The 26,469-nt window shown below is 38.1% G+C and overlaps 1 protein-coding gene across 1 annotated transcript; it reads left to right on the forward strand.

Annotated features, from left to right (window-relative positions):
• The first annotated feature begins 18,044 nt into the window (after positions 1-18,044).
• LOC107774098 (uncharacterized) lies at positions 18,045-25,533 on the forward strand. The gene is made up of 6 exons (XM_016593565.2): positions 18,045-18,369; positions 18,480-18,587; positions 18,681-18,811; positions 24,426-24,526; positions 24,937-24,996; positions 25,145-25,533. Exons 1-6 carry the CDS (start codon positions 18,171-18,173, stop codon positions 25,227-25,229), a joined length of 684 nt encoding a protein of 227 aa, XP_016449051.1. The 5' UTR covers positions 18,045-18,170; the 3' UTR covers positions 25,230-25,533.
• The last annotated feature ends 936 nt before the right edge of the window (positions 25,534-26,469 follow it).

Below are 26,469 nucleotides of genomic sequence, written 5' to 3' on the forward strand. Positions count from 1 at the left end.
TTTAGATCGGTCGCTCAAGAATTCTCGAAGGTGACCCTCGTTGAATAGACAGGACACCTCCTCCCTTAGTTGTCTGCAGTCTTCCATTCTATGACCATGTGTACCATGGTATTTGCATATTTGATTGGGGTTTCTTTGGGATGGATCAGTTTGTAGGGGTCTGGGCTATCCAGTATCTTTGATTCTCCCAATGGCTGACACAATACCTGATGCGTCGATGCTGAAGTTGTATTCCGATAATCGTGCTGCTTTTGTGGGATCGTCATGTTTATCGAATCCACTTTTGCTCATGAGCCCTCGAGAGCTCTGTCCTCGATCGTTCCTTCGATCATTTCAGATATGATTGCATCCTGAGCCACTGTTTCTACGATCTGCGTTGTATGGTTGGTATCGATCTCTGTTCGACCGGGGTTCTCTGTCGATATCCCTTTGAGTTCTTCCGACGGGCATGTTTGGATAAACAAAACCGGAAGGGGTCCCCAATTGATCATCCTCGACCTTGATCTTTGATTGGTACCGATTATGTATATCGGCCCAGGTTACCGCTGGATATTCAATTAAATTCTCCTTTAGATGTCATGATACCACCGAACTTCATTCGTTCAAACCTTGAGTAAAGGCTTGAACATCCCAATCATCTGTGACCGGTGGTAGTTCCATGCGTTCTATCTCGAACCGAGATACGAATTCCCTCAACATTTCATTGTTTTTTTGTTTCACCTTGAAGATGTTCGACTTCCTAGTCGCAACCTTTATTGCTCCGACATGTGCCTTTATGAAGGAGTCTGCAAGCATGGCGAAGGAATTGATGGAATTAGGTGACAAATTATGATACTATATCATTGCTCCTTTCGACAAGGTTTCTCCAAATTTCTTCAGTAGAACATATTTAATCTCATCATCTTCCAAGTCATTCCCTTTTATTAGGGTCGGTGGTCCCATTATACTTAGGAATTTCTTGCATTCGGAATATCTTCGGAATGGGTTTCGGAGCCGCACTTGGAGGGAAAGGCTTTTGTACGAATTTCTTTGAATCCATACCCTTTAGAATCGGCGGTGCCCCCAGTATTTGGTCAATCCGGGAGTTGTATGTCTCTACTTTCTTATTATTTTCCTCGATTTTACTTTCTCCCAATTCAATCCATTTAGTGAGCTCCTCGAGTATTTTCATAACGGCGGGGTCAATCCCTGATTTGTTGGCGTTCGACCTTTCCGGCACAGGCTCGGTCCTGTGGATTACTTCTGGTTCAATCCTACTCGGTGTTCAGTGCAAATTTTGTAGTTGTGATATAGCGGCTTGTTGAGACTGTAACATTTTGAATATCAATTGGAGGCTAACTCCACATCTTCTCCGCCCTGCGTACCTCAACCACCTGATCGAACTTCCCTGCGTACGCTACCTTCGGGATCAACACCCAAATTTGCATTTAGGGCGACATGTAAACTGACATCGACGGGATTTGTAATTGGTGCTCCCTCGAGGTCAGCCTGAGGCGTCTCGATCCCCGGTGCGGCTATATTGTCATTTTCCCCGTGAAATCTGAGGCCGTTGTCACCACGTGTAGGCGTTGCTTGTGAGTTTGACATATTTATCCTGAAAACAAAGATTCTTACGAGAACAAGTGTAAAGAAGTGTGTGTTATCGAAATCAGTATTAAGCAATCACTATTATTCTTGGACCCACAGTGGGCGCCAAACTGTTTACCCTTAAAATTGGATAATAATTAAACTTATAAGGTGGGTCTAAGGATACGTGATTTCACTTAATACCAATTGTTAAATATGAAGATTAATAACAGAAATGAACTATAAAGTAAAGCAAACTAGTGTTAGAATAGAACTCAGCCCTCGAGTTTGGATACCCTCGAACTAGTTGATGTAAGAACAATTGAAATATAACAAGTTGATGAATGATAGTATAAACGAGAAAGAGAATTATATTGCTTCGATGTCTGTGAACAATATGTCTTATAGATGATTAGAATCCCCCTTTAAATAGTAGAGGAATTCAAGTTATGGTATAATTCCAATTACAGAAGGAAATTACATGATTAGCTAATTAACCATTTCTGATTTGATATTTTTCGAGATTTACGCTATGATCCTCGACCAATTACGGATATCTCGCCTTTCTCTTATTGTGCTATCTTCGATCTTGCTCGATGTCTATCTCATTTGGCTTCGATCGTTACTAGCCTCGATCTCGACATGTACCTCGATTATGAACTCGGTACCTTATCATCATGATTTAGTCTGTTCCGTTATAAGGCTATCCTTTGATGCAACCTCCCGGTCTCGATCAAATAGTAAAATCAGGTGGGCCCGGTTTTAACCGTATACAGTCTTGTCACTCTCTTAACACATTCTATCTAGTGAAACGGAGAAATATGAAGAAACAAAAAAAATAGCAATGGTGCCATGACTTCTCTTTCTTTTTCTCTACAATTTATGCCTTTACTATATTACTATATAATACTTACTAGTTAAGTATATGTTATGCCTTTACAATATTACTATTTGATACTTACTAGTTAAGTATATGTTTTATGAAGGAATATCAAGTATGTTACGATCGTGCAGGCTTAGTAAAGGTGGAACCATGTGAAGATGATAAGGAAGTGGTGAAGGAAAAAGAGGAGAAAAGGCCTCTCAGGAAGAGGAAGAGTACTAGCGAGGAACCTGGTTCCTCCAAAAAGGTAAGGGTAGAGCTGTCAGAATTGGAAAGAAAGACCAATCTCAAAACTCAAAAGGTGCTACTGGGTCGAGTCTTTGACCCTGAGATTGCTGAACATGCAGGATGAAAGAGTTAGTGGACATTGTGGACTTCCAAAAGTGGAGACATCTCTTTTCACCCCCAAGTCCAAAGGTCTATGAAGATGAGGTGAGAAGCTTTTATACTGGTATGTTTGTTGTGGATGAGAAAACTTTGTGCTTGAAGGTCAATGGGAATGATTTTGTTCTGGATGAAGACACACTTGGGGAAATACTTGAAGTGCCCACAGATGGACTAGGAACAGTTGAGGGAACTGCTTCCTCTGCCTTCAAGAAGCTGATCGTGAAAAGGGAGGATACTCTGTCAGGGGAGAGAGTGTATAAGAAAGCACTTAAGCCAAAATATCAGCTCATGTTCGAGATGGTGAACAAAGTGTTATTGCCTCGGTCTGAGAGGAGATCCATTACTTCCATCGCAGACTTGGTTCTTATTGAGGCACTGGCTTCCTACACCTCTACCAGCCTTCCTAGGCTCATGATTGAACATATGATGAAGGTGGCAAACTTTGAGGATGGAAATCATGATCTTCTATATGGGTTCCTTCTCACCAAAGTCTTTGAGCATTTTGATGTCCCATTGGGAAAAGCTACTATGGAGATAACGAAGCAAATGTTCACCATGAGAACACTGGAAGAATGTGAATGTCTGCTGAAAAAAGGAGGCGTAGGCAACAATTCAACCATCTCCCAGTTGATTGAGGCACAGGAGTCAGCAACTGCAGAGATCAAGCGGCTTCAGGCTAAGAATGCTACCTTGTAGTCCAAGCTCATTCGGAACAGCACGGAACCTGGTTCCAGTGGTTCCCTGGCAGGGGAGAATTCTCGGTTAAAGGCTGAGAATGCAAGGCTGAGGAAACAGGTCGAGGTCCTGAAGGAGCAAATGATCATTGATCAAAGAACTGCAAATGAAAGATTTGACAAACTTCTCAAGGCCTTTGCTCCTTAATCCTTCTTTTCTCCTGCCTTGTGCTTCCTATCGCAATCCCTCTTCTATCCCATCTATATTTCGTCCCTTTTGATGTTGATGTTAATGACTTAGGCATTTTAATTGTTTGAATTTGTAATGTTGGTATTGTTGGTAAAGCTGATCCTCTGTTTTATGTTTATCTTTGATGGGCAATTACTATCTATTTTGTGTAATATTACTTTCTTGAGTTCTTGTTTTTGATCATGTTGTGAGTACACAAGTGGCATGAGTTAATGTTATTGGACTTCTTTTTGCTTGTGCTATCTCTGTTATTCTTTCCAAGATTGGAGACAAGGGGAATATAATATCCGTTAAGGTTGTTTTTAGGCCTGATCCGTACAGGGAACATGTTGGGAATCTAGTTCTCAAGGAGAATATCAATTATGGGTTATTGATAAGTTATGCTATTGGAGAAATAATCTATTCGGAACCTACCAAGAAAAAAGATCATGGTTTAGTGTGTACCTTTGGTTCTCGTGATGTTATTTTCCTACATTCTGTTACTTCTGGTACTATTGTCTTTCCGTAGTTCCTGCTGCAACTAGCTTCATTAAGGACCCGTTTGGCCATGAGTTTAAAATAAATTTGAAATTTATTTGGCAAACACATGTTTGGCCATAGATTTTGCCCACATTTTGGCAAAATCTCAAATCCCAAATCTAAAATCCCAAAATCACCTCAATTGGTGATTTTGGGCAGAAAACATGACCACTACATTTTTTAAAATTTTTAAATATTACCCTAAACTTTTATAGTTTGTAAAAGAGCCCACATTTATTACGACCAACTAAATATTTGATGAATATGCTCCCTTATCAGCTCAATCCTTTGTGCATCTTACTTTTGCTTCTGATTTGTAGGCTAAATGGCTTTCTGAATACTCATATCAGTTAACTTTTTCTTTTTAATTAGGAGCCGTAATTCTCTAATGGGATTTCATTGTAATTAATGATTTATATAGTTCATTATAAAAATGATAATTTTGTACCAAACTTATTTACGTTCAGGACTATGGTTTGTGATAATGGTACTATTGGGTATTTGTGATAGTTTTTAGAACTTGTGGGGTATTAGTCATGTTTCATGTTTTTTCAACTAAAAAGTGAAATATGTTTTGAAAAATCATGTCCAAACACATTTTCATCTTCAAACCAAACTTCACCCAAATCAGATTTTTCAAAATAAATTTGGGACTCTATGGCCAAACGCTAGCTAAATATGTTGTAATGGTGGATTATGAATCAAAGCTTTTATTTGTGTGTCTATTTCTTCTACTTTTCTCTCTCTCTATCAAATCTTTGTTGGTTTTGTTCAGAGGTTGTTGATCCCCTCGACCCTTTAGATTTCTTCCCAACTATAATGAATTATTCAAGAGTGTCATAATTAATACTCCTCCTTTCTAATTCTCCTTTTTATAGCCTGTTTGGCCAAGCTTCTAAAATTAGCTTATTTGAGAAGTGTTTTATCTTTCAAAAATGCTTTTCTAAAAAATACTTTTAGTAAGAAACAATTTAAATTTGACTAATTAATTTGAAAAATACTTCTGAGTAGCAATTAGTGTTTGATCAAATTTTTAAAAAGTGTTTCAATTATAGTAATATTCCACTTCTATTTTTTTTCAACAAAAATTCTTCTTACTATTTGATTTTGTTGGCATGACTCTGAATATGTTACAGATAAACATTGATGGTGAAAATGAGTTCTTGATTGGAGTTGAAGGATTATATGGTCCGGTTGTGGTTGAAGAGGCTGGTGGGAGCGTAGACGCAACAGATTACATTTTATAGAAACATGAGAAAAATTGCCGCCTACGGACGTGATATTGGAACTTATTTTAGCTCTGCAGCAGCAAGAGGAAAGATTGTTGGTTTTCATGGGAGAAGTGGTGCTTGCTTGTATGCTATTGGTGTTCATATGGATTACTTCTAAGTTCTCCTTATGTTAAATATTTCTAATTATGGTTGTAATATGGCAACAATTACCTGCTCTATCTTGAGTGTTTTTTTTTTTGATGTCCTGCTGGTGCTACTCTAGCATTTTATTTACTGCTATGAGAATTTTCTTTTCTTGAATTACTTCTTTAGTCTATTCTCAAATTTGATTTGTGTCCCATATTTTTTGCTATCTCAATTGATTTTATGTGAAATCAGCGTTAAGACTACTATAGCCAAATACCATAGTGGACTAGTTACTTTTTAGAATCTGCCCGCTATTTATGTAACAATCCTTTTTTAATTGGCATAAATTTTTGTCAATGTGAGCCTCTAATTCCTTAGTTTTTTCATTTAAACAATCTCTAGTCGAAGTTAAGACTAGAGTAGCCTTGCTGATTCGAAAGATGTTTTAGCAAGTGGTTCCTTTCAAATTTGCTTATTACTTTGATATTGGATCTTAACTTGTAACGTTTTTCCGCTCCCAATTCCCAATTTTAACGGTTCACAGTTTCAACTTTTCGTTTAATCTTCTAGTTGAGTTTTAACAAGACCATGCTATTTGCAAAAAACTTTTAACATGGGTAGATACACCATAACAACGATGAGCAGACTATAAATATCATCCAATTCAGGTTTTGGCTAACACCTAAGTGGATTACTCAAACCTTTGTCTTGATTAGTTAGTAGTGAAATATCTCAATAATATCATTCATATTCTATCATACAAAGACCCGCAAGAGTTGGCTTAGTTGGTTGGGTGAGTGGTTTCCCACATGGAAGATCTGAAATTGATTCCCCTCACCAGCAGCCTTCTCAGTCAGAGCTCGTCACATCGGACTTGCCTGGTACGATTTATATTTCATGTGTAGTTTGCGAGTTATTGCACAGTGATTAGATTACCCAATAACATTCTAAGAGTAGCGGCTGCGAATTTCTCTGGCAATTTCCCCCAAAAAAATCAGTCATACAAAGTTTGTTGCCATCAATGGAGTTGCTGGTGTAGTAGGTGGACAAGAGAAATAAACTGACTCAAAGATAAGATACGGACCTAGACCCCAATAAATTTGATCTTTACTTGCTTCCTTTGAAGGACATGAATTCATGACCATCTGAAGACAAGTCATGGTATTCAAGATCTAACATCCATGTAATTATATGTTTGGCCCAATGTAAATAATCAAGGGATAGTAATTCATGTCACGAAAAACACTTTGCATCATTGCATGGAGTTATATTTAGCAGTATTAATTAGGTGACCGTATTTTTTTAGTAAAACAATATTCAATGTACCTCAAATGGTAGTGTGCATGTTGATAAAAACTAAGGGTCCACCAAATTATATAGAGAACCAGATTCTCTATTAGTTCCCACAGAACACACACATAATAGTAAGTAAAATAATACAATAGAGTTTTACGTGAAAAACTCCCAACTCACGGGATTAAAAATCATGACCTACACTCGTAGGATTTCAACTTCACTAGCAAGAAAACTTTAGATTACAAACTATTGTAACCTAGGAATTAACCTCTTAATTCATCACTAACTTGTAATAACTCTATTGCAAGCCCCTTTGTAATAACTCGATTACAAAGCTTACAACTCGACTAAATCAAGCCAAGACACAAACACAAGGTTTATAATTTTACAAAAGGTTTCCTACACAATGCTTCTAACTAAGCTAAGTAAGAATTACAAGTAAATCATTTTGACAAAGGTACAACACAACTAAGGACATATAATGACTCAATGCAGGAAACAGGTCCTTCGTTATGTCGTTCTTTGTTCTTGACGCCTTGAATGTCACTTATAAGTTGGCAACACACTTGAGAGGAAGCTTGATGAATTATGGAATGTGCAAGTATAATGTTTTTCCTTTGTTTCATGTTAATATTACATAAGTGACATCACTCAAATGATGTAAGCATGTTTGATACAAGGGCATTCCCCATTAAGTGACTGATGCACTATATACACTGTTGTGTGTGTGCTGAGGCACAGTTTCAGCCACTTTACAGGTGTGGGGAGTTGACTAGTACAGTCAGCAAGGGAACTGATGTCTATCTGTTTCTTCTGTTGTTTCTTTAACTCTGAGTGTTGGAACATGTCCCAAACTTGAGACTTGTTGCTCTTGAGCACTTTGAGGATGTGGAGAAAGTTCCTCATCTGGTCCTTAACATTTAAGTTTGTTAGATCATCAAAATATAATAGGACATATAACTTATAAATTTTCCCCTTTTTGATGATGACAAACTTATAATTGAAATTTTCCCTAAGAACCAGAGTACCATACATAGTACCAAAAAATTTCGTATTCCCCCTGAACATGTTTCCCCCTCTGTTCCCCCTCAATTACTTTTCCCACTTTTGGCATCATAAAAAGATTAGTAACAAGCAATAAGCAGAAAGAAGTCTAGCAGGCTTAACTCATGACATATGTGTACACATAAACATGACTAAAAATAGAGCAGAAGAGCAAAGCATGCATAGCAAAAGGACGGGGCATTCATTAACTTTGGAAATAAACAGGGAGCAGTACCATTTTGTTACATGATCATTCATAAAATAAAACAATGAAAAAGAAGTACCATCCACTAAACATATCCAAACAAAGGAGACCAAGACAGAGGACAAACAACTTGAACTTGACACTGGGAAGGGAACGATTTTAAGGAGCACTGGAAGGGGGAGGCAGAGATGAAGAGGCAAGAGTTCTAAGGAGGATATCCATTCGAGCATTGGCGGACCCTTGCTCAGTGAGTAACCTCTCCTTCAGGTCATCAACCTGTTTCGTGAGATCAGCATTCTCCTTGGTCAGACGGGCAACCTCTACGCCTTGTGTGCTATTGGAACCTCGTGCTATCTGGGCCGTACTAAGCTGTCCCTCAAGAATAACATTTCTTGCCTTCAACTTCCTTATCTCTTCATTGGCAATGTTCTGAGCTTCAATCAGTTGAGAGATAGTGGAATTGCTGCCAACCCCTCCTTTCTTATCGATGCACTCACACTCTTCTAAGGTGGTCTTGGAGAAGGTCTGCTTGCGAGTACCTACTGTAGCCTTTCACAAAGGGACTTTGAAGAAATTAAATACTTTGGTGAGTAGAAACCCGTAGGGCAGTCCATGATTACCATCCTTGAAAGATGCCACTTTCTTCATGTGCTCAATCATGATACCCGGCAGATTGATAATGGAGTATGCATCCAGTGCTTCCATGAGGAACAGGTATGCTCGTGATGTAATGAAATGCCTTTTTGCACGAGGGAGCAGGACCTTGTTCAGCATCTCGAATAACAGCTGGTACACTGGAATGAGGGCCTTCTTGTGTAACCATTCCCCCTGTTGTACTACATCATCCTTCAAAATGGCATTTCTGAAGTTTGAAGAACAAGTCCCCTCAATGGAGGATATTCCGTCAGTAGGCACACCCAAGATGGTTCCCAGCACAGCCTCATCCATCACAAAGTCAAAACTATTCACCTTCATGCAGATGTTGTCATCCTCGACTGTGAAGAAGTCGGCATAGAATCTGCGCACCTCTGCCTCTTACACCTTAGGACTCTCATTTGTGAACAGATATGTCCACTATTGAAAGTCATAGATATCAACCAGTTGGCGCATCCCTGCCATGTCAAGAATACCAGGGGCAAATGTCCTGCCCCACAACACCTTCTGGTTTCTCAAATTTTCCCTTCCTCTATTCTTGGCTACACCCACCTTGGCCTTCTTGGAGGAACCAGATTCCTCATTGGCACTAGCCTTCCGTTTCACTGATTTTCTCACACTCTTCTCTTTCTTTGCAGATTTCTCGGACACAGATTTCTCAGACACTTGCTCAACAGACTCCTCTGCCACTTTCTTGCCAGACTCTCCCATTTCAACATTGCTAACCTCCATCACTCTCATAGATGACTCTTTCCCAGACTTTGGAACAGTAGGTTTCTTGGAGGACTTACGAACTAAGGAACTGGGTTCCTTCTCTACCTCGTCATCAACGTCAACAACAAGTGCTTTAGGAACTACCTCTTCATATACTAACTTTCCACCCTTCAACAACTCTTTCATCATTTCCGGGTAAAGAGGGGCAGCTGTTGATACCCAATTATGCTCTCATATTTTCCAAAATACATATACACTTTCAAAATAGCATATTTGCATCAATATTTAGTTTACAAACCTATACAAGCATTTTCTATAATTTTCCATAATTTATTTTTAGAGCTTTAAATTAATTTTCTTGCATTTAAATTATATAAATATTTAGTAATTATCCCTTTAAATTATTTTGTGATGACTTAGTTACCTAAAATTATTATTTTTGCACATATAATATATGTTTCAAATATTTTATTTCATTTTATATAATTACATTAGCATTTTTGAGCTATTTATCTAATTTTGTAATAATGGCATGTATTCATTCATAAAGGCTCTTTATTCTATATTATTTATGTCAAAATAGCAAATTTATATTTTTATAATATAAAGTTATTATTTTAAGTATTTCAGTGCATAAATAATATTTGCATTCATTTATTAAGCATTTTCCATAAATTAGTTTGATAAATTTTGGGGTATTTAATTAATAGCCCAATTTCTTACCTATTTTTCAAACCCAATACTACGCAGACCTTAGCTCAATCTACCCAAACCTTAGTCCAATTACCTTAAGCCCAAAACTAAAATACCCCTTTTAAAATACCCAGCAACCCACTACCCATACCCATTTAAACAACCCGCCCAATCTCATTCTCTCATCTTGGCCGTTGATCTCGCATGATCAACGACCCCTAATAAACTAACCCCTTTTAATTAACCCTAACCCCATTTCCCCTGAGACGTTGCCCCTATTCTCTCTGCCTCTCTCATCTCTCTTCTTCTCTAATTAAACCCTAGCCGTCGTAACCCTTAATCCTCTCCGATTCCGACTCAAACATGGAATCAATCCATGATTTACTTACATATTTTGTGATACTCTATCATTATACGCGTGTTTATGGTGTTACTTAGTTCTTGCCCTATTTTTGGCAAGAACTACTTCTCAAGAACAGACTGATTTACTTTGATTCTGTGAATATCTGGACGATCTTTTGTCTATATACATGTTATATTGAACGATTCTTGCATTATTGATTCGATTCAAGTCGTCAGTCCCAACTAGAGTTTGAGACTTTCTTTTCTTTTTTTCTTTTACTGATTTTCGATTGATACTCTTCCCTCTCTCGTGTTTGACCGATATTTTCCTTATTCTCTATTCAATCTATTGTATTCCCTTATTTTAAGTGTTATTTGCATGTTATTTTTCCTTATTCTCCATTTAATTTACTGAACTTCCTATTCTATGTATTATTTGCCCTAAATTGACTCTAATTGATTCTGGCATGCCATATTTTCCTTATTCTGTGTTTAATTTACCATGTTTCCCTATTGTATGTGTTAAATCTGCTACTCTATAAACCCCTCCCCTAAAACCCCTTGGAGAGACCGGGGGGAATCACCTAATCACTGCTATTATTCTCATTATTGTCCTCTTTCACTTACTCATTCACTCTGTTACACACTTGAATATTTTGTGAAACTGTTGAATTCTAGGTCGGCTGAAAGCCAAGGCCATTAAACGACCTCCTCCGGTGCAAGTACTGCTCGGAGCCCTTCTCGAGGCTCTTATGAACTCTGAAGCATCGGAGATCTGGGGTTCTTGCTATTAAGATATTTATTATTCTTTTGCTTGCATAATTTTGCTACTGGTTAGTGATTTTAACCCTTGCAATGTTAATTTCTTTCTTTCTGCGTGCCTATATGTGTTTGCATTATATGAGTATGATTTAGTTGTGAATCCCTGATATTGCACTGTTATGATAATGCTCAATACTCTTTCGTCATCCTATCATAGCCGAATGCATGAGATAGTTTCTGCTTTATCCTTAGTTTGTGTTAGGCTGGTATGTGTTCTTCACTATGGTCTGCACTTCTATGTTGGTTCTTTGTTTTCTTGTGGAATCAGTTATGTACCTCTAGCATCTGAATATGTTTCAGTTTTGAGTTTCAACGCATGCCTATTTTGATTTGAATCTGACTGTTGTGACTATATGTTGTTAGTTATAGAATTTATTCATACCTTGCTTTGGATACTATTACAACTCTATGGAAACCTCCCTTTACTTTGAATGAATCATTTAGTGTTGAGTCTTGTGTCTGATTGACTGTTCTTTGTGTACTAGCCACAACTATATGGAACACTGCTTTGAGGTTTACTCTAAACATGTTTTCCTTGCTATCCTGATCCCTAGCATCACTTAGGATTTTAAGACAAACATTCCATTTTGCCTCAACTATGATCTTGCTTCCATGTTAATATGTTTTCCAGTCTGTTTTTGTTCATTTGATATCTTGCCTCTTCCATTGTTTATCACAATGTCTAAATACTAATTAGTGTGACCCTAAGATGCATGCTTAGCTTAATCCGAACCTCTTAGGTCTCAATTGGTTGAATGATAATCTATGCATATCTTGCAAACCTGTTGCTTCCCCATTTTCTTTCAATATGAGACTATCTATGTTATGCTTTGTTGTCTTGCTGAACTTACTGGCCTGCTTAGTTGCTCTGTATGCTTAACTTGGTGTAGTACTTAATTTCTGTCCCTCTATCACTATCCACTCTCCTTATTTGCTACTCATGCTATTCTGAATTCTCATTCTTAGCCGGCTGAAAGACAAGGCTATCTAGGTTCTATTGTCGACCTCCCTAGTGTGAGCACTGCTCGGGGTCTAATTGAGGCCCTTGTGAACTCTGACACACTAGGGCTTGGTCCTAGTCATTCTCTCAACCTCCAAAAATATCCCTAATACTCTATTTCCTTGTTATGTTGTATATCTATATTGGTTGTTCCAAGTGGTGCAACACTTGGTGCTATGGCTCATTGAAAGGGGTCTGAACTCTCTTATGGACATGTGATCGTGTGGTTCTTTGTTGAAGGCCTAAGTCTGCTATGCCAGAAGTTTTGAAGGCCCAGTAAGGCTGGGCATTGAGTTATTCTATTTGGGCCTGCTATAGGCCTGTCTATTGCCATGTAATATTACTAATTTATTATTAATTTGGGTCTGTAATAATAATCTTTGTATAAATGATTAGGGTGTTAGTAAAAGGGAATGGGGTAGATTCTAATACTAACATGCAAAATGGGTAGATAACATGCCTATAGGACTTGGTAATATGTTTGCTATATGTGTTGTTCGATTACATGAGCACTGTAGGGATCATGACATTAGGGGGAGCACATACACACATTATTTGTTTACTATTAAACATAAGTTCAAATGCTATGTCTACTGCTACGTGTTTATAGACAGCATGCCTATAGGAAGTGAGCACTCTTTCAATTTGCATGACTGCCTTCAACTGCATTAGAAACCTACCTATAGGAACAAATGAATTTTCCTGCAATTCACTTCAGTTATTCACTAGAAATCATGCCTATAGGATTTTGACCACTTCATTTGCTATTGTACCACATTGATCATTAGAAATCTTGTTTATAGGACTAAGTATAAGTAAAACAAGCTCTGAAGTACTATGCATTAGAGATCCTTCCTATAGAAAATAATTGCTCATTATAATTGGTTAATGCTAGACCATTCAAATACTGCTTCATGCACGTCTTACGAATAATTCTGGGACTCTTTCCCTAGCAGATTCTGTTGTACCCAATTGCGTAGATCACTTAGGCATCGCACATATAGGATTGGCAACTTAAAACTCTCAACAATTAACTAATGATACCCACATGATTCTGTATATAAGCTATATCCTACATCCGAAATTACTTGCATACTTTGATCGCCTAGAAAGCATGTCTATAGGATTCTGCAGATTCCTGATTGGCATATGTGTTTGCGTGTATTTACTGCTTAAGTGCGGAGGCAAACTTGAGCCCCTTTTATTGCCATATTTGAAGTCCAATGTGTTTTGTATGTTGCCTAGTTTTATCATTTTGAGAAGCCTAAGTTTAAGTCTAGAACCACCCTGAATAGAGGTCCAATTCCCTCCTGGACCATAGGTATGGGACGGGTAGTGCACGCATAAGGTATGACTTATAATTGAATTAGTGCGCTTTAGGTAACAACTTTAACATAGTAATCGGGTAGCAGGAGATGATAGCCAGTGCCCGTTGAATAATGCGAGTAACACCCCATCTTGAGGGAGTTACGAAGTATTATTTATGTTGTACGGGGTGATCCTTTAGGCTAAAAAACTTAGGACCCCCCTCCTCTTTATATGTTGTTATTAGATCTAAATAGTTGTATCCTATACTCGCACTAAGATCTGATGTTGTAATAAAGTTCTTTGACTCCTGAATTCCCTTTGTCTATTTGATCACCTAGCTTTATTGTAATCCACATAATCTTAAGTTGGGCCGGGACCCACAGTTGTGGACCTCGAGGAGTGACTAACATCTTCTCTTTGAGGTAACTTGAGCCCTTACCCGATCTTTGGTGACGTTGATTAGTAAAACAGAGTCATTTTCATAATAAGTGCCCTAATGCACCTTAAAAGTCGTTAGGTGGCGACTCTTCTCCTTTAGCATTCTATTTCCCATCCTGGAAGGGAGTTGTCACAACGTCGAAGCCCGCTTGCTTCCGCGAGAAAAACGGGGCGCGACAACACATTTTCAATTGAGTGAGTGAGTGACTTTCCAATTCTTCCTACTCTCAGAATGTATTCCTTTTTGCCATTGACAAAGGACACACTCCCTCTTTGTAGGGCTTCGAGTAAAAGGAAATCATCGAAGTCATGTGCTTAGAAAGTCACTATCCATGTACCATTTTGGTTGCTTCCTTTCACTGCTCCCTGCATAAGAAAATCAAAGATTAGACTTATGAACCCAAATAAGTATGGGTCCCTTGTAGTGAGGAAAATGGCGAATTAAACTTTTTTTTGTCCAGGCAAGCAGTATACGCTTTTTAAAGGGAGGGACCAGGTTCCTAAGTTGTAGTTACGCTTTCAAAAAACACCTTATTTTTCTATTGGGACTGAATCCTAGCCTTACAGTTTTCTTTAAAGTGCCCAGTGTTGCCACACTGAGTGCAAAGCCAGTTATCAGGGAAAGTAACATACTTGCTATGTGGATTGTAGGGAGTCTTTTCCCTTTGGAACCTGACTCCCTACATGTTCCCACTATTGCTTGTATACATGGAAGAATTGTATCAGAGGACCAGGTCCACATTAGAGATTTTTGGAGGTCATTTTTAACTCTGCCTAGATCTTCTTGAAGCTGTCTGTTTCTTTCAAGTTCAGCACATAGACTAGATTTCACAGATTGGAGTTCATTTTCAAGCTTAATATGTGCCTCATTTGCAACTTCCTTTCCCTTTTGGACAATCCCAGAACTGTTTCCCCTTTTTAATCCCTCTATTATTTCTTTTAGGTCCATGACGACTACTAACAAGTCATCTCTCTCATTTTCTACGTTTTCAACCTTTTTAATCAGAACATTTTTTTCTTTCATTAGATTCCCGATGGTTTCTTTTAGGTCGGCCTCTACAACTACCAAATCATCTCTCTCATTTTCTACCTCTCCCAACTCTATAGTTAAGGCATTTTTATCGTTTATAAGATTGTGATAGGCATCAATTAAAACATTTCCCAAAGATATAAGCTTTTTCTAAGAGTAAGACTTTAGATTTCTTTGAACGCCAAGAAAGTTTACCTCATCCTCATCATTATCTTCATCATCGTCAGATTTTTCCATCAGGGCAAAGATAGAATCATAATCAGGTACTTCACTTTCGACTGCCATCATGGAGGTGTCACCTTGTGCATCATCTTCTCCAAATTCGATGGAAGAATCTCCCCATGCAGCAAGAGCTTGTTTCACAAAATTATCGGCGAATTCTTTTCTTTTAAATCTTTTATCAGGAATCGGGTTCCGCTTGGCTGCTTTGTCTGTATTGTGCTTGTACTGGTATTGCTTGAGTAGGGGACAATCCTTGATGAAATGTCCTAGCTTCCCGCACTTATGACATAAGTCATATCCTCTTAGTTTGCTGGAGCTGCCCTTCTTTGGAATACCTCCATTTCTGCGGACCATCTTCTGAAATCTCTTTGTCAAGTAAGCTATATCAGCATCCTCACCACTTGATTCATTGTTGGCTATTTTGAGGACCAGGTTCTTCTCCCTTTTGGGCTCTCTTCTCTCATGACCATTTTTCTTCTTCATTTCATAAGTTTTTAAATTACCAATGAGTTCATCAATAGTTAGCTTTTGTAGATCCTTTGCCTCCGTGATAGTATTTACTTTGCTTTCCCAGGAACCAGGTAATACGCTGAGTATTTTCCTAACAAGTTTGCTCCTTGGAATAATTTCTCGCAGAGAATGGAGCTCATTGATGATAGAGGTGAAGCGAGTGTGCATGTCCTGAATGGACTCATCGTCCTTCATCCTGAAGAGTTCATACTCAGTGGTTAACATATCAATCTTCGACTGCTTAACTTGAGTTGTCCCTTCATGTGCTGTTTGGAGAGTTTCCTAGATCTCTTTGGCAGATTGACAGGCAGAAATCCTGTTGTATTCATCTGGCTCAATGCCACAGACGAGGATTTTCTTTGCTCGAAAGTTCTTCTCTATAGCCTTTTGGTCAGTATCATTGTATTCCTTCCTAGACTTGGAAACTGTCACTGCTGGTTCCCCAATGGTTTTCATAGGAACGAAGGGACCATCATAGATAACATCCAGAGCTCTGAATCTTCAGCCATGATAAAATCATGCATCCTTATCTTCCACCATCCGTAGTATTGGCCATTGAATCTTGGTGGTCTGTAGGTGGATTAACCTTTTTCGAAGTTTGGTGGAGCAGCCATGAGGATCCTTTCTAGGTGTTAGCTTGATAGAAAGAACCCGCTCTGATACCAATTGATAGAAACTAAGGATCTACCAAACTATATAGAGAACCAGGTTCTCTATTAGTTCCCACATAACACACATCAGTAAGTAAATAACACAATAGAGTTTTACGTGAAAAACTCCCAGCTCGCGGGATTAAAAACCACGACCTACACTCGTAGGATTTTAACTTCACTACCGAGCAAACTTTAGATTACAAACTATTGTAACCTAGGAATTAACCTCTTAATCCCTCACTAACTTATAATAACTCTATTACAAGCCACTTTGTAATAACTCTATTACAAAGCTTACAACTCGACTAACTCTAGCCAAGACACAAACACAAGGTTTATGATTTTACAAAAGGTTTCCTACACAATGCTTCTAACTAAGCTAAGTAGGAATTACAAGTAAATCACTTTGACAAAGGTACAACACAACTAAGGACATATAATGACTCAATGCAGAAAATATATCCTTCGTTATGTTGTTATTTGTTCTTGACGCCTTGAATGTCACTTACAAGTTGGCAACACACTTGAGAGGAAGCTTGATGAATTCTGGAATGGGCAAGTGTAATATTTTTCCTTTGCTTCATGTTAATATTACAGAAGTGACATCACTCGAATGATGTAAGTATGTTTGGTACAAGGGCATTCCCCATAAAGTGACCGGTGCACTGTATGCATTGTTGTGTGTGTGCTGAGGCACAGTTTCAACCACTTTATAGCTGTGGGGAGTTGACTGGTAAAGTCAGCAAGGGAACTAATGTCTATCTGTTTCCTCTGTTATTTCTTTGAACTCTGAGTATTGGAACATGTCCCAGACTTGAAACTTGTTGATCTTGAGCAATTTGAGGATGTGGAGCAGGTTCCCCATCTGGTCCTTAACATTAAGTTTGTTAGATTATCAAAACATAACATGACACATAACTTATCACATATGTGATATGTCCCCGGTTTGACCTCGCGCATCTCCATATTTTATTTTTATTTTTCTATTTTCCGATGATATGTTAGCAAATGAATGAGAAAATGACAAAAATTGTCACTTATTTTTTGGATAGGTCGAAAATAGTATCTTAGATATATTCGTAAGAAGTTTTAGTGCTTTAACTTTGTCAAAAGGAACATATTTTGGCCTGTCAAATATTTAATAAACTCATATTGTTCGATCTAACGGGAACTGCAAAAAAAAAATTAACAGGAATGGAGGTGCAATATTTGCAATTTTTACAAACTTTTATGTTTAATGCAGTTTTTGAAATGCAATCTCTATCATATTTTATCTATTTTAGTGTATGTTACAATTTTTATGCTTCAATTGTTAGGATTTGACGAAACTTTCTTTGTGATTTAGGTTAAATCTTTTTTTCACTATTCTTGTTAAATCTAAATCTAACGGACAATAAAATTTAAGAAAAACTAAGGTTCACTTTGAAAAACTTAGAGGATAAAAAATGATCAGAAGTATATTTTAAGGGACCATTTTATACCTATCCTTAAACATAGAGATCCTTTTTTATCAATTGCTCGTAAATGGACGGGTAAACAATCATTACCGTTACGCCTCAACCGTCAGCTCATCCTAGCTTTTCCAGAGTCATCATCACCACCATGACGCCGCCGAGTATCTCCCTTATCCCGTCCTCCTCCACCACCACAGTCTCTCCGAAACCACTAAAACCGCCGCCGGTTGTACAGCCACAACTGCCGTCGCTCGAAACCAAGCTTTTCAGTCGCAGGAACGCCGTCGTTTGGCTCTCACTCATTGCTCCTCTCACTTATCCTGCCTCCGCTCTCTCCTTCGGCATATGTACTTATCACTAGTTTTCTTCAACCTAAAATTAAGAATAATTTATCTGAAAACAATGAAATTTAGCCTAAATTTTAACTGAATTGCTTATTTTGCAAAAATGTTCTCAGCAGGACCAAAAGAATGGCTAAAAGATCAAAAGAAGAAGACTGCCAAGTACCTTTTGGCTCCAATCGATGCTTCTAGAAACATCCTCGGCTCCGCTTATCTCTTACTCAGTACATCCTAACATACTGTTTGTTTGGAAATTGTTTTTTTTCCTTCATATTTCTGCAATTCATGAACTGGATTAATTGCTTTATATTTGACAGCGAGAACTGAATCTGATTTTGGTGAAAAAGAACTTGAAGAAGTTCAGAGCTTGTTGAGATCTGCTGCAAGGGATTGTGTACCTCAAGAGAGAAATTCTTTTGTTCAGTTTCAATCAAACACTGGAGTTGAGGTTTGACCTCTGCTTTGACTTTTGATTTAAAAATAATTTACCGGCTTCTTGCTGATTTTGATGGACTTCTTAATCACATTTAACTCGCTACTGCATATTTTATTTTTAAAATTGCTAAGATACTTAGTTCTAAACCAAGTGGTTTCACTTTGTGTATTGAGAATTTTGCAAAGCATAGCCGGCCCCGAATTATTAATTGAAAAGGATGTAGTAGGTTGATGGATAATGTAAAAAAGATCCAACTAGAAATCCTTTAAATATGAAATTGAATTGAGTTTCATGCATACACATGATCTGAGGAACATGCATGATTTGAACTTGATGGGTTCAACCTTTAGAAGTTTTAGCATTAAATTTATTATACTTCTAAAATTATGAGTAATATCATTTGTTAAAATATTAGTGTTTTGCGCGCGTGCACACACATATATTGAGATTAGTAGTTGATTGAGCAGTTAAATTGTTAATAGTTAGTTGACAGTTGGATGTGAGCTGTCCATTAGTTGGTTATTTGGTAGTTAAGGGATTTAATTATAAATAGGGATGTACATGTGTATTCCGTTAAGATCAATACAACTGTGAGCTTCTCTCCTAAATGTCCTCTCTCTACTTCCATGAATAAACTGTGAGATAGAGCTTCACACAGTGAGAAAATCAACATGGTATTAGAGCGGTGACTCGATCGTACACTCGTTGCGAGGTTTTTTTTCAGTAATCAATTTCGTGTTTAGCTATTCTTCAATTCCTTCTTCACTACGAGATTTCTCTGTTCTGCGATAATGGCGAATGATGATGAAGTCGAAGAAAAAATTGATCACACACATCCATTATACGTCCATCCTTCTGATACAACTGGTTCGATCCTAATTCCGATGAAGTTAACAGGATCTGAGAATTATGGGCTTTGGCGAAGGTCAATGTGAATTGCACTCCAAGATAAGCGAAAACTAGGGTTTGTGACTGGTATGTGTAGAAAGGATCAATTTAGGACTAAATTGCATGAGGATTGGGAAACCTGCAACGCAATTGTCCTGTTTTGGATCATGAACACTGTATCGCCGGACATGCTTAGTGGAATTGTGTACGCATCAAATGCTCATTTGGTTTGGAAGGATCTGATGGAACGTTTTGATAAGGTGAATCGTGTGTGCATTTTCCAGTTACATAGGGAGATTGCCACAATTTCGAAGGGGACTGACTGGTAGCAACATATTTCACCAAATTGAAGGAACTTTGGACAGAGTATGATGCCCTTGTTCCTTCTCCTGGCTGTGATTGTCCTAAGTCAAGGGACTACATTGAGCATTTGCAGCGCCAGAGATTACTCTAATTTCTCAGTAGTCTAAATGAATCATATGAGCAGGCTCGCAGGCAAATACTCATGAAGACAATAAAACCCAGCTTGAATCAAGCATATGCTATGATTATAGAGGATGAGAGTCAAAGGTCACAACCTTTTCCACCTTTAACAGGGAAGATTGACCCCATAGCTATGCATGTAGGCCGTGGACAACCATACAAAGGAAATAAGCCTTATATGCAATGTGAGTATTGCAATATGAAGGGGCATTTGAAGGAGAACTGTTATAAGTTGATTGGCTATCCGGCTGACTTTAAGGCAAAGAAGAAGTTTGTTGTCAATAATGCAATTGGGAACAATGTGGTAGACGGGACATCTCAGGTAGTGGAAGGTGAGGCTGCTGGTGAATCTGCAAAAGGTGGACACTTCTTCAGAGAAGCACAATACAACCAGATCCTTGGTATGTTGAATGGGAACAAGGATGTTGTTGCACCTCAAGCCAATTTGGCAGGTATTGCCGCATCTTTTATGGCAGACTTAGGCACTACTGAGTGGATTGTAGATTCTGGTGCTTCTCACCACATTACTGCTTCACTTATTACCTTAACAAATGTTAGTGAATTGAGTTCTAAAGAAGAAGCTCACTTACCTAATAGAGCTAAGTCCAATATAACACACATAGGAATTGATGAGTTCCTTGAAAGTATGAAGGCTAAAGATGTGCTATATGTTCCAGATTTCAGATACAATTTGTTATCTGTGTCCAAGCTGATCAAAAGCCTCTCTTGTGTTGCCCTGTTTTTTCCTTATTTTTTCCAATATAACACGCATAGGAATTGATGAGTTCCTTGAAAGTATGAAGGCTAAAGATGTGCTATATGTTCCAGATTTCAAATACAATTTGTTATCTGTGTCCAAGCTGACCAAAAGCCTCTCTTGTGTTGCCCTGTTTTTTCCTTATTTTTGCATTTTTCAGGACCTCTTCACTGGCAAGGTGGGGGGGGATTGGTAAAGAGCAAGGTGGTCTATACATTGTAAGGCAAAGAAACAATCAAAGCAGTGTGAAGGATCTAGTGAAGAGTGCAGTGGTGCAAGGAAAAACAGTAGATAGTAGTCTTTGGCATCGAAGACTGGGGCATGCTTCAATCAAGACTATGAAGCACATGTCATTCCTACTGGATAAAATTTTAGATGTAGCTATCAATAAAGACTGTTCTATTTGCCCATTAGCAAAGCAAAGCAGGTTATTGTTTCCTATTAGTCATACTGTTAGTAATAAACCTTTGGAACTGATTCACATGGATGTATGGGGTCCTTATAGGACACCTACTCATGATAGAAAGCATTTTTTTCTTACTATCTTAGATGATCACACCAGATTTACATGGGTTTACTTGTTGCAAATGAAGAGTGATGTTGCTACTGTACTCAAAATGTTTCTCCCATTAATAAAGACTCAGTTTTCTGTTGTTCTTAAGGTGGTTAGAACTGACAATGGAACAGAGTTCTTTAACAAAGTATGCACTGACTTGTTCAATTCATATGGCATAATTCACCAAAGCAGTTGTGTGTATACCTCTCAACAGAATGGGGTAGCTGAGAGGAAACACAGGCACATTCTAGACATTGCTCTAGCATTGAAGTTTCAAGCTCAAATTCCTACTAGATACTGAGGAGAATATGTAGAGGGGTTGTCTACTTGATCAATAGGTTGCCAACTGAGGTTCTACAGGGCAAATCACCCCATGAACTGCTGCATCGAAAGCCACCATCCCTTGATCATTTGCGAGTGTTTGGATGTCTTTGCTATGCCACCACTATTGTCAGAAATGACAAGTTTGGTGCAAGGGCAAGAGCAACAGTTTTTTAGGATATTCTACTACTCAAAAGGGTTACAAACTCTTGGATCTCAGCAGCAACAGATTTTTTGTGAGCCGCGATGTTGTCTTCAAAGAACACATATTTCCCTTTGCTAAGTCACCTGAAGTTTCCTCTCACTTGTTCCTTTCTGATTCTTGTCTTGTGTTTGATGCAGCCCCTGATAGGGGGAGATCTCTTGATACTCAGGTAGCTCATCAACAGAACAGTCAACCACTTAATCAACAAACTCATGTGCATCAAGATGTGCACAGTGCAGATGCAGCAAATGCAGATTCCAGTGCAGATGCAGCAAATGCAGATTCCAGTGCAGATGCAGCAAATGCAGATTCCTGTGCAGATGCAACAAATGCAGATCCCAGTTTACCTGCAGATGTGCATACTGCAGCTCCTAGTACATCTGATACAGTTCCTAATCAAGCTGATGTTGATGCTGATCGTGTTGAAAACCTTGACAATGCAGAAGTTGAAGAAATGGATGAAATGTTTGACAGTGTATTAACAGCTGATAATGAAGCCGGTGAAGCTCCTGATGCTGGCTTAACAGAAACTAACCTGAGGAGATATGGGAGAACTACTAAAGCACCACTATGGCTTGAAGACTACGTTACAACATGAAAGCAAAAGGACATCATGTATCCACTATCAAACTACATTTCTTATCACAAGCTATCTACACAAGGCAGGAAGTTAGTAGCCAACATTTCAGCAATCATAGAACCACAAACATTTCAGGAAGCTTCAAAGGATGAGAGGTGGATAGAAGCTATGAAACTGGAGATCAAGGCTCTAGATGACAATAATACATGGGAGATAGTTGATCTTCCCAAAGGCAAAAATGCAACTGGATCAAAATGGGTATACAAGGTAAAATATAAAGCTGATGGTGAAGTTGAGAGGTTAAAAGCAAAACTAGTTGCTGAAGGTTATAGCAAAAAAGAGGGGTTGGACTATCATGAAACATTCTCACCAGTCACTAAAATGGTGACAGTCAGGTCTGTCATTGCATTGGCAACCTCAAGGAACTGGAATATTTTTCAAATGGATGTGTATAATGCATTTTTACAGGGAGATTTGTTTGATGAGGTTTATATGGAGCTTCCTCAAGGCTTCAGGAGACGGGGGGAGACAAAGGTGTGCAAACTAGTGAAATCCTTGTATGGTCTAAAGCAAGATTCAAAACAGTGGAACATAAAACTGTCAGAGGCTTTGGTTGATGCAGGACACTGTCAAAGCTTACATGACTATTCTATGTTTACTAAAAGAGAAAAAGGTGACGTAGTGGTAGTGTTAGTATATGTAGACATAATGATGAATAGTGGAGCAGCAGATAGCCTCACTAGTTTCTGTGATACAGATTGGGCAGCATGTCCCAATACTAAGAGGTCAGTCACAGGATTCCTAGTTAAATTTGGCGACTCCCTGATCTCTTGGAAGTCAAAGAAACAACAAACTGTGTTGAGGAGCTCAGCTGAAGCAGAATACAAAAGCCTAGCTGGAGCAACTTACGAAGTAGTTTGGCTCTTAGGGGTATTTGCAGAATTGGGAGTGCAGATCAAGTAACGTGTAGACATGTTTTGTGATAGCAAGGCAGCACTTCAAATTGCAGCAAATCCTATTTTTCATGAACGAACCAAGCACATAGAGATTGATTGTCACTTTATAAGAGACAAGATCAAGGAAGGGAAGCTAAAAACACATTATGTGGGGACTAAAGAACAACAGGCAGACTTGCTGACAAAAGGGCTTGGGAAAGTTCAGCACATATACTTGTTAGGCAAGCTAGAAGTGCTCAACATTTTACACCCTCCAGCTTGAGGGGGAGTATTGAGATTAGTAGTTGATTGAGCAGTTAAGTTGTTAATAGTTAGTTGACAGCTGGATGTGAGCTGTCCATTAGTTGGTTAGTTAGGGGATTTAATTATAAATAGGGATGTACATGTGTATTCCGTTAAGATCAATACAGCTGTGAGCTTCTCTCCCAAATATCCTCTCTCTACTTCCATGGATAAACTGTGAGATAGAGCTTCATACAGTGAGAAAATCAACAATCCACGTTCCATGTTGAAAATAATGGATTCGATCAAACCAGTAACTGATAAGCTACATCTGTCCCTGCAGATAATTCATATGGCCGATCTCAACTAGTTTGGGGTTGAGCTATGGTTGATTGATTAAAGTGCATTAATGGTGTGGACATGTTAATAATTTCTATTACGTGAAACAATATGTCTCTCTTCTAGATTGTGTTTTGTTGTAATGCAACTGTTAAGAGTAATGTGGAAGATAGGGAGACAAAAACCATGGAAACAAAGTGAATAATAATGCAAGAAAAGAGTGATATTGCTCACTCTTTTTTTTAAGTTGATATACCTTTTTGACCTGTGTTGTATTGTATGTTCTTCGTGGCTGATATGGAAGATTCCTAATTCTCAGGTCTGCACTTTCCGGTTGGTTGTGAAAAATGCTTCTTCTTTGCTTGCTGACAAGGACCCGGTAAAGTTAGCAGCTGAGACCAAGCTTATTGATCTCATAAGGTAGCCTGTAAAACGTATTTTGTCTTCAAGAAGCGGGTTGATCTGTGTGCATTTCATGGTGGAAGTTGTATTAGCTGTTTATTAGCAGATGTTCTGGAATATGTTTTTGTTCTAGTAGCTTGGCAGCTTATCTTACTCTCAGTACCTGCTGGCGGCTAAAACATCTTGCTGGGGAAATTTCATATTATGTGTTTCCATGGAACTATCCTTATTACTTACTATTTAGTTTCTATAAGGATACGAAGGATGTGTACATTTACTGCCTGTTTGCCATATTTAACGTGCTCTGAAGACGTTAAAAGCTAGTCTTGAGTTATTACGATGAGACATGTATGCACATGTTTGTTTAGACTGGAGAGATTTGACAGAAATTTTGTGACACAATATTTCTGTATTTCATGGTTGTGCAGGTCTTTTGCTTCTCTCAGTGACATGGCAAATGAAATTGATGTGCAAGTTGCTTCTAATAGGTATATGTTTCTTCTCAAAACTTGAGTTGGTTTTTTTCAAGTAAATTTTTTCATTTATATTTGACTGACAAACTTGATAACAAAGTTAAATATTTCATGCTTACTTTGTCCCTGTCTTATGGCATGGACCTGCTTTACTTTTTTACAGGCAAAAGGTCGCAAATGCTCTCATGGATACAGTCACTTGTCTGGACAAGCTTGAGCAAGGTGTCAAGGAATGCCTAGAAGTTTGATGAATCCTTATTCAAGTCAAAGAAGGAACAGGATGAATTCTGCATTTGCCAATTTGGAGATGCTTTTCATTTAGGTTTGGAAGGGCAAAAAGAAAAATTGTAAAATAGGTTGTACATCCATTTAATGTTCAAGTTTATTCTTTCATTGTTTTGATTTTCTCCTGTTAAATGCACATTACCTCAGTTGCTATCAGTTATAGTGAGCAGACATATCTTCACTTTCATTGAAATTACGAACAAGCAAATTATGATGCATAAAATCAACTTTGCTATTGTTTTTCTATGTGAAGAAGTGATGGTATTACAAGTTTGATGCTCTTTGCTCTACAAGGTACATAACCTGCATCAACTTTACTAGATATTCTGCCCACTTCATATAGTGGACTGAGTTCATATTAGTTCTTGCCTCATGATACAATTAGCCAATTAGATGGTCTATGTGATAATGGCTTTGTGGTAACTATATAATGGCAGTAAAAGACTAAATAACAGAGCTTGGAAGGTTGTTCTCTTGGAGCTAATGTGTATTGTATGGAAGAAAGAAATCTTGGTATTCAATGGGATTAGTAACTTTTTTCTCACAAAATTTTCCGACTTTTTCTCTACTTTCTTGGAGCACATAGTGCTCACTGTAGAAAGCCATATTTATGTCCAAAACTGCCTGTCATTGTATACCTTTACAGTTTCTCCCTTTCCAGCACTATATTCATAATTATTAAAAAACAGTAATATTAGATATATTTGCTTCTTGGTTGTGTCGGCAAAACTGTCCAACATTTGTTAGTGGTACCATTAGACTATTGAATTTCTTGCCGAACTTGCTCAAATCTTCAATAGATTGATATGATAGTTATCTAAGCTGCATTGACCTCTTAGGGACTAGATTTCCAACGTGATATAGTAAAGATGATTCTTGTGAAGTCCAGGAAATGATATGCAAGCAAAACTTCAGGAATGCCTATACCTACCAAGTAGTATGTACAGAGGGATTGGATTATGCTTATTTATGCGCCAACAGAACTGAGAGACTTGAGTACATAGGATAAGAATATGTATCATGAGAGTTGGATTATGCTTTTTTAAGCGCACCAAACAGAACTGAGAGAATTGAGTACATAGGGTAAGAAAAGAGAATTGTTATATATGAGAGTTTCATCTTCAACAATTTATAAAGATAATGAATTGTCCATGTCCATGGACATTTCAATGTCAGAGTCAGCTCGACGATTTCAGAAGTAAA

Source organism: Nicotiana tabacum, chromosome 12 (genome assembly GCF_000715075.1).
Source record: "Nicotiana tabacum cultivar K326 chromosome 12, ASM71507v2, whole genome shotgun sequence".
Classification (NCBI taxonomy): domain Eukaryota; kingdom Viridiplantae; phylum Streptophyta; class Magnoliopsida; order Solanales; family Solanaceae; genus Nicotiana; species Nicotiana tabacum.

Bases quoted from the DNA above. Each gene is read 5' to 3' on its own strand.
- LOC107774098 (XM_016593565.2), top strand. From the start codon at position 18,171: ATGACGCCGCCGAGTATCTCCCTTATCCCGTCCTCCTCCACCACCACA. The intron at 18,370-18,479 runs GTACTTATCACT...AAATGTTCTCAG, and splicing joins CGCTCTCTCCTTCGGCATAT to CAGGACCAAAAGAATGGCTA. The intron at 18,588-18,680 runs GTACATCCTAAC...TATATTTGACAG, and splicing joins CTCCGCTTATCTCTTACTCA to CGAGAACTGAATCTGATTTT.